Genomic DNA, 12,009 nt, shown 5'->3' on the forward strand with positions numbered 1-12,009 from the left:
CGCGTCCCCGCCCCTCGGCAGCCGCGCTCCCCTCCTCTCCCGGCGGGTCGCGTGGGCGGCGATCAGGGCGGTGGGAGGTGGTCACGGGCGGTGGGCGGCGCTCAGGGCGGTGGGCGGCGCTCAGGGCGGTGAGCGGTGCTCAAGGGCGGTGGGCGGCGCTCGGCTCCTCTCGCCGCTGCCCGCGGAGCCCGAACCGAGCCCGAGCGGCGCCGGAGCGCAGAGGGGCGCGGACGTGGCGCCCGCGGGGCCCTAGGAGGCTCGCGCGGGGCCTCGGCGCTGAGCTCGCGCGGCCCGGAGCGCTGGGTCCCGCCGAGTGGGCGACGATGAGCGCCGAGGGACCCTTCTCCCCGGCTGCCCCCCGCGGGCGCCCCGGCCGCCTGCTAGTGCCCGCGAGGGTGAGTGCCGGCCCTCCCGGCCGTCTTTTCTGCGCGCGCCCCCTTCTCCTCTGCACCCCATTCTCCCCCCAGGCCCTCCCCTTCCCAGCGCCCCTGTCTCTCCTCCGCGCCCCCTCCTCACCCGGCGCCCCCTTCCCTCTTGCGTCCCCATCCCCATCTCCCGGTGCGGCTCGTGCGGGCGGGCGCAGACCCCCTGACCCTCCATCCTCCCGATCCAGCATCCCAGACGGAAACTTACAGGGTCTGCCTTTCCCTGTCGTGAAGGTGCAGCGGCTCCGTGGTCCGTGGGAACCAGGTTCTCCAGGGTTGGGCGTTCGGGGTTCGCCCCTCCTGTCTCCCTGCGAGCGGCTCCTGGCCTCGGGGGCCGCGGCGGGCGTCCTCCTGAGCTCAGCTCCGTCTTGGGGGGCCTCTGCCCGGTGCTGGGGTCCCCCCCGGCCGAGCGCCCCGCTACTTAGGGGACAGCTCAGCTCTGGACTCCCACTTCGTGATACCGATTCGTGCGTGCGTGTCTGTGTGACATCGCTTCTTATTCCTGCCCCAGACGACTCCCCTCCACCCTCTTACTTTTAAATAACTTAACTGTTGGGGAAAAACAGAAATGTGGCTCAGTCAAAAACGAAAAGTTCTTGGAAGCCTTCGCGTCGCCACCCGCAGCATAACCGAGTGTTCTGGAAACAGTTTAGGAACCGCAGCCGAGGCTCCCCGACTGATTGACTAATCCGGCTGTAACCGCCTCCCTTCGGGTTTGTCCTCACAGACTCCCTAAGCCCGGGAGCGACAATAAAAACCGGCGTGTGTCTAGCAGTCCTTTTCAGGATAACTGAGAAATGTTTCGGAGACTATGGGTTGAAGGCTTTTATAAATTCTGTGTGTCAGGATGCTTCTAAACCAGGGCAGTAGTACTAATGACTGTATGACTTTCTTAAAAAAAAAAAAAAAAAAAGCTTATGTAGAGACAGTTGCTTCTTCTATCAAGTTATACAATTTTGGGGTGTTTCCACAAAATCTTGAAATTACATTTCATGTAAAGTTCCGTGCTGATTGTGTAAAGTACTTTGTCACAGAGTAGTTTTCCAGCTACTGCAGGTGGAAATTAAACCGGGAAGATGTGCTTGGGGTAATCGGAAGTAAACTGCTTAAGAAAGAGAGGCTGGGAGTTCTGTCACTGCCTGGAGTCTTGCAGCCATGCCCTCGCTGGTTAGGAGCTGCCCATCTGCTTGAGGTGTTCTTGCAGCCGTCCTGTTTATAACCACTGTAATTATAGAGGAAGAACCAAGTGGATTGATCATACTGCATAACTGACCCAGTGGACGAGTTATTGGCAATAACTTAAGTTTTTAAAAAATATGTCAACTGCAGGTACTCAAATAAGTACTGTCCAAGGTGCTAAATGTTGACTACATTAAGACACTAAATTGGGGGCTCAGAAAGGGGCTCCATACCCCATTTGCTGAGGCTGTAATTAGTGCTTACTTGTAATAAGAACCTTGATTATAAGATGCATCCTATGTGCCTCATACTGGGTTTGAAACGACTTTCTTGTGTGTCATCATTTTTCTAATTAGAAGCACTAAGTTCTCCTTCTTAACGGAAATGATTAAATAACTATGTAAACTCAATGATGTTATGGATAGTTACTGATAAGAAAAGCAGCAAATGTGCATGGTTGTCTAGGTTCCAAGGATTCAAGTGAAAAATGTGTGGCCATCAGAGGTCCACAGTGCAAAGACGTTTAGGGCCATTGTCCAGCCAAGGTTCCAGCCGTGATTGTGTTCCAGCCAGGAAGTTCTGTCAGCACCAAAGGACAAGTGTTGGAATAGTAACATGGATCCCGTAGTAGCAGGAATGGTCCCTCCGGTGTCCTAAGTAATCAGGTGTGCTCAGATGCCGCGTGCTCCAGCCTACAGCAGGGCTCAGATTCTTGCTCATTTATAACAGATCTGTTAACTGTTCTGTCTACACATGTGTCTTTTAAAACAGGAACGTTCATAGCTCACAATCATGGCTGGAACCTTGGCTGGAAAATGGCCCTAAACGTCTTTGCACTGTGGACCTCTGATGGCCATACATTTTTCACATGAATCCTTGGAACCTAGACAACCATGCACACTTGATGCTTTTCTTATCAGTAACTATCCATAACATCATTGAGTTTACATAGTTTTTTTTTTTTTTTTTTTTTTTTTTTTTGCTGTACGCGGGCCTCTCACTGCTGTGGCCTCTCCCGTTGCGGAGCACAGGCTCCGGACACACAGGCTCCGCGGCCATGGCTCGCGGGCCCAGCCGCTCCGCGGCATGTGGGATCTTCCGGGATCGGGGCACGAACCCGTGTCCCCTGCATCGGCAGGCGGACTCTCAACCACTGCGCCACCAGGGAAGCCCTACATAGTTATTTAATCATTTCCGTTAAGAAGGAGAACTTAGTGCTTCTAATTAGAAAAATGATGACATACAACAAAGTCGCTTCAAACCCATTATATTTCTAGTTGTATACATTTTATTTTGAAGTCAGAAAAACAACATCTTCTTTATGACTGCTGGTTTGAATCATGAGAACTTGGCCACATTTGAATGTCTCTTGCTCAGGATTGGAACTTCTTTTTCCCTTTCGTTTTAGGTAGCCGTTCCCTGTTACTTGTATTCCCTAAGTTAAGCCAGTTCATATACCTGTGTCCCTGAGTCTCCTGTGTCCCTGTGGTTAAACCCCTGGGTGGAGAGCTGCCAGTGCAGTGTGTAAAGGTGTCCTGCTTTCCTGTTCAACCACTGCTGTTGGTTTGTGCTGAACGCAAGTTTCTGTTTTTAATTAACATCATTGCTTCAGTCCAGGGGCTGGAAGCCTGGGAGAGCCAGTCATATGTGAGTTTTCACGGTGAGCTTGGCGACTGGAAGGTGAGAGCATGTCAGGTCATTTAAAGTGTGCATCTAAGAAATGTCACCACTTCGTCATCTAGTTAGAGATGTGAGTTATCGCGGGAGCTAAAGGAAACAGGTAACCTCTGGGGAAGGATGTCCGTTTGTTCTATGCTTTTGTCACATGTTTCTCATCCTTGCTGACTCATCTTTGATTTCAAGTGTAGAATTTCTGATGGTCTCTATGATGTCATAAGCAAGATTCACATATTTTAAGATGGGGAATTACCTGATTTTACCAGGAGATAGGTTTCCTATCTTGGATCGGTTTCCAGGATCCAAGTTTAATTTAGTTCCATGTCCCTAGATGTCCCAGGAGACACACTTAAGAAGGGTGACAAGAGGGCAGCACTGATGTGAGTTCCATCAAGGGAGTGAGTGGCAGACGGAGACGTTGAGCTGCTTTATCATTGGGTGGCGGGAGGGGAGCTCGTGTCAGTGAGTTTACAGCCGGGTTCCCGCTCGGTCAAACGGGTACCCCAGCGGCAGAATTACTAGAGCAGCTCGCCTGCCACCACAGGAAGCAGGTGGCGTCAGGCACGTGAGGTCTGTCTCTGTACCCCTGGCCCCTGTGCTGTCCTTCTCCGAGCAGACAGTCGTTCTGAGGCACGTGGACACGGGTGATGGGTGGCCGCTCCAGGCGGGACGGCGACGGGGAACCGTGTGTCCCCTGCCTCCCCCTCACCCGAAGAAACTGTGGTCTGGGTTCTGAGTCACTTCAGACCTGATTCCGACATCCTCAGAAACTCGCTAATTAGAATCTACCTGTATTTTTGCAATTTACCAAGGCAGGTTAAAGAAATGCTTTGGGGGGAAAAGTGCATGCAAATTTTGTGGAAAAAAGTATTTGTGTTTAGACTGGCATGTGCTTTTCCTTAGTATCAGCTGGTTACTGCATGTTGTCATTCAGATGGTACCTTTGGAGAGCTTTGGGCTTGTTTTCAGCGAACACTGGATGTCAGTTTCCCCCAGGCCACTGAGGTCCCCACTCATTCTGTGCTGAGCAGCAGAGGCTCTGCGCCCTGGACGCCCACCCTCTGGGCCTCCCCGCAGCCCTCACCTCCTTCCTCTCTTGCGTTTCATCTTCAAGGCTGTTAAAAAAGTGTGGCGAGTATTATGCTGTTGTGATTTCTCAATTAAAATTATTGGTGAGACAGTTTCTGTTTTCTACGGAGGCTGTAGAAATCCATAAATTTTGTTACATCCATAAATATTGTTAACTAGCTATGTTTTAATTAAGCAAAGAAGTAGGACTTTTAAAAAGTGAATGTGTCTCTTAGCTTGCTTAGCGGACAGCTCAGCAGGCCCTGTTGGAAACAGTTAGAAAAGGCCAGTTACGTGTGGGCACCGAGCTGACCTGCCGTGGAGCCCTGGCACCGGCAATGACCTGCTTCTCCTGAGAGAGTTTCCAGAGCGGCTGTGTCTCTGCGCTTTGCACTCAGCACTGTCTGCAGGTTATTTACAGTCACACTTATTATTCTGAGTGAATAAATCTGACTCTAAACGGTTGACATTTGACATCAATTCTAGTTTTGATAGGCACCAAAATTCATTTGAAATTTGGATGAATATCATTGTATTATGGCGCTGAATTGTACTATTATAAATACGATCATATAAACAGTAAGGTTCGGTGTTGTAAATCTCATGGTGTTATTAGCATTCATACTGCTTTATTTCTCGTGCTGATTTTAGTTGAAGGCTGACTCCCCTCCCCTTTGCAGTGAGTGGTAATTGCATTTAAGCGTTGACTAAAAGAGAAGTAACTGTAATTATTTATATTTTAATCGAAGTAGTTTGAATGACAAATCATTGTAAGAATCCAATTCCATTTCTAGAATGACTGTGAATGCTCTCAGCAGGTGTATATTTTATTGTCTATTTTATGAATTAATATCAGTAAGAATATAACCACATGAATGCACCCAGATTCTACATTAGGACATTTTTGTTCACTGAGCTAGTGCTTAGGAGAATAATCTGTATTTATAAAGTGTGACACAACTGCCAGTTATTCCTATCAGGAATTACAACACTTTCTATTGACAATAAATGTCGCATTGGACAATGTTCGCACACATTTTGCATGACACAACTTTCAGAAACTAAGTGCGGTGGCCGTCGGGTCTTTAAAGGGAGAGCAGCTTCCCTTGCTAAGTCAGAATCCAAGAGGTGTAAGGGGAGCTGGACCCACCTCCCTGACTCTTTCCCTCCGAGCGTGTTGCCCCTGGAGCTGTCCCTTCGTGGTCCCTGCCCCCAGCTGACCATCTTCACCTCTGTCCCTGCGACACTCAGGCCGCCGTGTCCCCAGGCCCGAGACCTGCTGCCCCCTTCTGGCTTCACCTCTAAGTGGTTTGAGCTGCTGACGGCTCACCTGGCACACCTCCCTCCCCGACCCTCTGCTTTTCCTCCTTCCGTCTCCGGCTCTTTGGGGACCTAGTTCTCTGCTCTGCCTTTCAGAGTGGGGGGTACAGACCTTCTGCTGTAGGTTCTTTTCTCACTTTATGTTTCCAGGCGGCCTCACCCGCCTCTGGTTAACCCACTGATACCCAACACGGTGCCTCGGTGAGCCCTGCTTGGCTGTTCAGTTAACACTTCCAAGATCCTCTGCCTAATCTTAATCCCGAACCCGTTCTCTCTCTGTGTTTATGTGTCAGACAACAGCAGCACCACCCACCCAGCTCAGGTCTTTGTCTGATGTGCTTGAGGCCGCCTCAGGGCCTTTGCTCATGCTCTCGTCTCTCCCTGGACATTGACCCCTTCCCTGGCCTCTGTCCCAGCCTCCATCAGCCCTGCTTATTCCCAGTCACAGTCGCGCCCCTTCTCTCCTGCTTCCAGAACCCACCTTTGTCTGAGTATCTGGTGCCCGTATGTTTTTTGGGCCTCATCCCACCCTCAGGTGTAAATATGGACCAGCCTAAGTCAACGATTGCCTTTGGAAAGGGCATGATTGCAGCTTTGCCAGTGAGGCTGCTTGTGAGTGAGGAGGGAAGTTCCCCTTTCTTTTAGAAAGAGACGCAAGACTGCGTAAATAAATGACATGCCTGGTATGTAACAGCTGATACTCACTGTTGAATCATAAGTATTTGTCTGAATTAATGGTATGTCATGCTGTAAGAGGGAGAAAGTTCTGTTTCTGGCTCTTGTACTGAGAATTTATATTTATGATTAGCTATTTTGTAAATTTATTTATTTATTTATTTATTTATTTTTGGCTGCGATGGGTCTTTGTTGCTGTGTGCGGGCTTTCTCTAGTTGCGGCGAACGGGGGCTGCTCTTCGTTGCGGTCCGCGGGCTTCTCATTGCAGTGGCTTCTCTTGTTGCAGAGCACAGGCTCTAGGCATGCGGGCTTCAGTACTTGTGGCACGGGGGCTCAGTAGTTGTGGCTCACGGGCACTAGAGCACAGGCTCAGTAGTTGTGGCACACGGGCTTAGTTGCTCCGCGGCATGTGGGATCCTCCCGGACCAGGGCTCGAACCCGAGTCCACTGCGTTGGCAGGTGGATTCTTAACCTCCGTGCCATCAGGGAAGCCCTGATTAGCTATTTCGGGTTTGAATAAAATTGTGCCTTTCTATTTTTATAATAGCTGCGTTTTGATGCCAGTTGTACAAATCAGCACGACTGTTCCTGGTAAAATGCACCGTACCCTCCTCTGGTCTCTGTCCTGTTGAACATTGTCCTTCATGACTTCTCCTCAGATAACTACACTTTGCCAAATGGCTCCATTCGTTGACTCTTCACATTATACTTATCTTAAGCTTTTGTCACGTGCCGAGGAGTGTGAAATCACTCCTCACCTGTAAACCTGGGGACATTCGGACCCCATGAGGCGGCAGCAGTGCTTTGGGGAAGGTGTGTGGCCTCGGCACAGGCAGTGCTTGTCCCGTCACTGGTGACAGATCCAGGCCGTCATGGCTTGTGTGACACGGTAGACAGAGAGCAGCTTCTGCATTTGTGGCCTTAGAAGTGCCAGAGGTTTCCCTGCCTCCCTGCCGGGGAGGGCAGCCAGGAGAAGTGGCGCCAGGCTGGCCTTTTCCTCAGCCTTGAGGCCTTTCCTGAAGGGGTCAGGACTTTATGAAGGTAAAATTAAATGTCATTTGGAAGAAAAGTGCTGTGTGGTTACAGATGTGTACACACCTGCACCTGCGTGCACACTGTTTGTGCGTGCACATCATCAACAGAGCAAAGTCTGAGCGCCTGCTAGGAGCTGTGCTGGGAGCTGAGAGGACAAAGCAGGGCAGAGGGGTCCAGACACAGGTGCGTGCCGGCGAGCACCCCCCAGCTCCCCGCCCCCCCATGACCACTAGAGGAGGTAGATTCTGGAAGCGCAGGCTTTGGGGCGGGGCAGGGGGCCACGAGTGCTGGGCGACAGGTGCTTCCTCCCTGCCCCGAGTGGTGACTGCTGCTTGTTGCTGGGGGTACGACTGTGGCTGTGTGCACAGGAAAAGAGTGGCACACGGAAAACATGATCGCGGACGTTTATGGCTGTCGTGAGGGAGAGAGACACGACCTTCAGAGAATACCGTGTGTGTTAATCATAAGTGCTCAGCTTGCCGTCTCGGGAGCTGCTCTGGACCATCAGCTGCCCGGTTGTACCCTGGCTCTGTGACCCCAGAGTCTGGGGCCTGGATGCTCTCAGGGGACTCTGTGCGACGGTGCGCAGGTACCAACTTCTCTGTGACTCACCCGTAGGTCGGGAGAAAAATAGGGAGGATACTCATATCTCTAGAATAATGACTATCAATTAATTCTTTTTTGGGGGGGTTAATAACAAAAGATCCAGGTGGGATATAATTGATTACAAACAGGAGCCAGTGTGTGCATGCATGTGTGTGTGTGTGTGTGTGTGTGTGTTATAGCACATTTGGAAAAATCCTTTGCCCTTATTAGTTATCTATGTTATACATATTAGTGTATATAAGTCAGTCCCAATCTCCCAGTTCACCCGACCACCACCACCCTGCCCCGCTTTCCCCCCTTGGTGTTCGTATGTTTGTTCTCTACATTTGTGTCTCTATTTCTGCCTTGCAAACCGGTTCATCTGTACCATGTTTCTAGATTCCACAAATATGCGTTAATATACGATATTTGTTTTTCTCTTTCTGACTTACTTCACTCAGTATGACATTCTCTAGGTCCATCCACATCTGTACAAATAACTCAATTTCGTTTCTTTTTATGGCTGAGTAATATTCCATTGTGTATATGTACCACATCTTCTTTATCCATTTGTCTGTCGATGGACACTTAGGTTGCTTCCATGACCTGGCTATTATAAATAGTGCTGCAATGAACATTGGAGTGCATGTGTCTTTTTGAATTATGGTTTTCTCTGGGTATATGCCCAGTAGTGGGATTGCTGGGTCATATGGTAATTCTATTTTTAGTTTTTTAAGGAACCTCCATACTGTTCTCCATAGTGGCTGTATCAATTTACATTCCCACCAACAGTGTAAGAGGGTTCCCTTTTCTCCACACCCTCTCCATCATTTACTGTTTGTAGATGTTTTGATGATGGTCATTCTGAACAGTGTGAGATGATACCTCATTGTAGTTTTGATTTGCATTTCTCTAATAATTAATGATGTTGAGCATCTTTTCATGTGCCTCTTGGCCATCTGTATGTCTTCTTTGGAGAGATGTCTATTTAGGTCTTCTGCCCATTTTTTGATTGGGTTGTTTGTTTTTTTTAATATTGAGCTGCATGAGCTGTTTATATATTTTAGAGATTAATCCTTTGTCCATTGATTCATTTGCAAATATTTTCTCCCATTCTGAGGGTTGTCTTTTCATCTTGTTTATAGTTTCCTTTGCTGTGCAAAAGCTTTTAAGTTTCATTAGGTCCCATTTGTTTATTTTTGTTTCTATTTCATTTCTCTAGGAGGTGGGTCAAAAAAGATCCTGCTGTGATTTATGTCAGAGAGTGTTCTTCCTATGTTTTCCTCTAAGAGTTTTATAGTGTTCAGTCTTACTTTTAGGTCTGTAATCCATTTTCAGTTTATTTTTGTGTACGGTGCTAGGGAGTGTTCTAATTTCATTCTTTTACATGTAGCTGTCAAGTTTTTCCAGCACCACTTATTGAAGAGACTCTCTTTTCTCCATTGTATATCCTTGCCTCCTTTGTCATAGATTAGTTGACCATAGGTGTGTGGGTTTATCTCTGGGCATTCTATCCTGCTCCACTGATCTATATTTCTTTTTTGTGCCAGTACCATACTGTGTTGATTACTGTAGCTTTGTAGTATAGTCTGAAGTCAGGGAGTCGGATTCCTCCAGCTCCGTTTTTTTCCCTCAAGATTGCTTTGGCTATCCGGGGTCTTTTGTGTCTCCATAGAAATTTTAAGGTTTTTTGTGCTAGTTCTGTAAAAAATGCCATTGGTAATTTGATAGGGATTGCATTGAATCTGTAGATTGCTTTGGGTAGTATAGTCATTTTCACAATATTGATTCTTCCAATCCAAGAACATGGTATATCTCTCCATCTGTTTGTGTTATCCTTGATTTCTTTCATCAGTGTCTTAAAGTTTTCTGAGTAGAGGTCTTTTATCTCCTTAAGTAGGTTTATTCTTAGGTATTTTATTCTTTTTGTTGCAATGGTGAATGGGATCATTTCCTTAATTTCTCTTTCTGATCTTTCACTGTTACTGCATAGGAATGCAAGAGATTTCTGTGCATTAATTTTGTATCCTGCAACTTTACCAGATTGATTGATTAGTTCTAGTAGTTTTCTGGTGTCATCTTTAGGATTCTCTATGTACAGTATCAGGTCATCTGCAAACAGTGAGTTTTACTTCTTCTCTTCCAGTTTGTATTCCTTTTATTTCTTTTTCTTCTTCCAAAGAAGAAGCACTACATGACAGCACTATTTACATAGTTTCTTCCAAAACTATGTTGCATAGGAGTGGCAAGAGTGGACATCCTTGTCTTGTTCCTGATCTTAGCGGAAATGCTTTCAGTTTTTCACCATTGAGAATGATGTTTGCTGCGGGTTTGTCATGTATGGCCTTTATTATGATGAGGTAGGTTCCCTCTATGCCCACTTTCTGGAGGGTTTTTTATCATAAATGGATTTTGAATTCTGTCAAAAGTTTTTCTGCGTCTACTAAGATGATCATATGGTTTTTATTCTTCAATTTGTTAATATGGTTTATCACACTGAATGATATGCCTATACTGAAGAATCCTTGCATCCCTGGGATAAATCCCACTTGATCATGGTGTATGATCCTTTTAATGTGTTGTTGGATTCTGTTTGCTAGTATTTTGTTGAGGATTTCTGCATCTATATTCATCAGTGATATTGGTCTGTAATTTTCTTTTTTTGTAGTATCTCTGTCTGGTTTTGGTATCAGAGTGATGGTGGTCTCATAGAATGAGTTTGGGAGTATTCCTTCCTCTGCTATTTTTTGGAAGAGTTTGAGAAGGATGGGTGTTAGCTGTTCTCTAAATGTTTGATAGAATTCACCTGTGAAGACATCTGTTCCTGGACTTTTGTTTTTAATCACAGTTTCAATTTCATTACTTGTGATTGGTCTGTTCATATTTTCTATTTCTTCCTGGTTCAGTCTTGGAAAGTTACACCTTTCTAAGAATTTGTCCATTTCTTCCAGGTTGTCCATTTTACTGGCATAGAGTTGCTTGTAGTAGTGTCTTATGACCCTTTGTGTTTCTGCAGTGTCTGTTGTAACTTCTCCTTTTTCATTTCTAATTCTATTGATTTGAATCCTCTCCGTCTTTTTCTTGGTGAGTCTGGCTAAAGGTTTATCAATTTTATTTATCTTGTCAAAGAACCAGCTTTTAGTTTCACTGATATTTGCTCTTGTTTTCTTTGTTTCCATTTCATTTATTTCTGCTCTGATCTTTATGTTTTCTTTTCTTCTACTAACTTTGGGTTTTGTTTGTTCTTCTTTCTCTAGTTCCTTTAGGTGTAAGGTTAGATTGTTTATTTGAGATTTTTCTTGTTTCTTGAGGTAGGATTGTATTGCTATAAACTTCCCTCTTAGAACTGCTTTTGCTGCATCCCATAGGTTTTGGATCATCATGTTTTTGTTGTCATTTGTCTCTAGGTATTGTTTGATTTCCTCTTAGATTTCTTCAGTGATCTCTTGGTTATTTAGTAATGTATTGTTTAGCCTCCATGTGTTTGTGTTTTTTATGTTTTTTTCCCTGTAATTGATTTCTAATCTCATAGTGCTGTGTTTGGAAAAGACACTTGATATGATTTCAGTTTTCTTAAATTTACCAAGGCTAGATTTGTGACCCAAGATATGATCTATCCTGGAGAATGTTCCGTGTGCACTTGAGAGGAAAGAGTAATCTGCTCCTTTCAGATGAAATGTCCTATAAATATCAATTAAATATATCTGGTATATTGTGTCATTTAAAGCTTGTGTTTCCTTATTAATTTTCTGGTTGGATGATCTGTCCATTGGTGTAACTGAGGTGTTAAAGTCCCCTACTATTATTGTGTTGCTGTCAATTTCCTCTTTTATAGCTGTTAGCATTTACCTTATGTATTGAGGTGCTCCTATGTTGTGTGCATATATATTTATTATTGTTATATCCTCTTCTTGGATTGATCCCTTGATCATTATGTAGTGTCCTTCTTTGTCTCTTGTAACATTATTTATTTTAAAGTCTATTTTATCTGATATGAGTATTGCTACTCCTGCTTTCTTTTGATTTCTATTTTCATGGAATATC

General features: G+C 45.9%; 1 protein-coding gene across 1 annotated transcript in view; it reads left to right on the plus strand.

Annotated features, from left to right (window-relative positions):
* Positions 1-281: 281 nt before the first annotated feature.
* Positions 282-12,009, plus strand: part of SNTG2 (syntrophin gamma 2) — a gene marked incomplete at its 3' end in the record, with an annotated part of 187,932 nt that continues 176,204 nt past the window's right edge. Inside the window, exon 1 of the mRNA XM_082642418.1 lies at positions 282-395. Coding sequence (XP_082498544.1) covers positions 324-395 — 72 coding nt within the window. The 5' untranslated portion in view covers positions 282-323. The remainder of the gene's footprint in view (positions 396-12,009) is intronic.

The sequence above is a fragment of the Mesoplodon mirus genome, assembly GCF_964341445.2.
Source record: "Mesoplodon mirus genome assembly, chromosome: 14".
Taxonomy (NCBI): Eukaryota; Metazoa; Chordata; class Mammalia; order Artiodactyla; family Ziphiidae; genus Mesoplodon; species Mesoplodon mirus.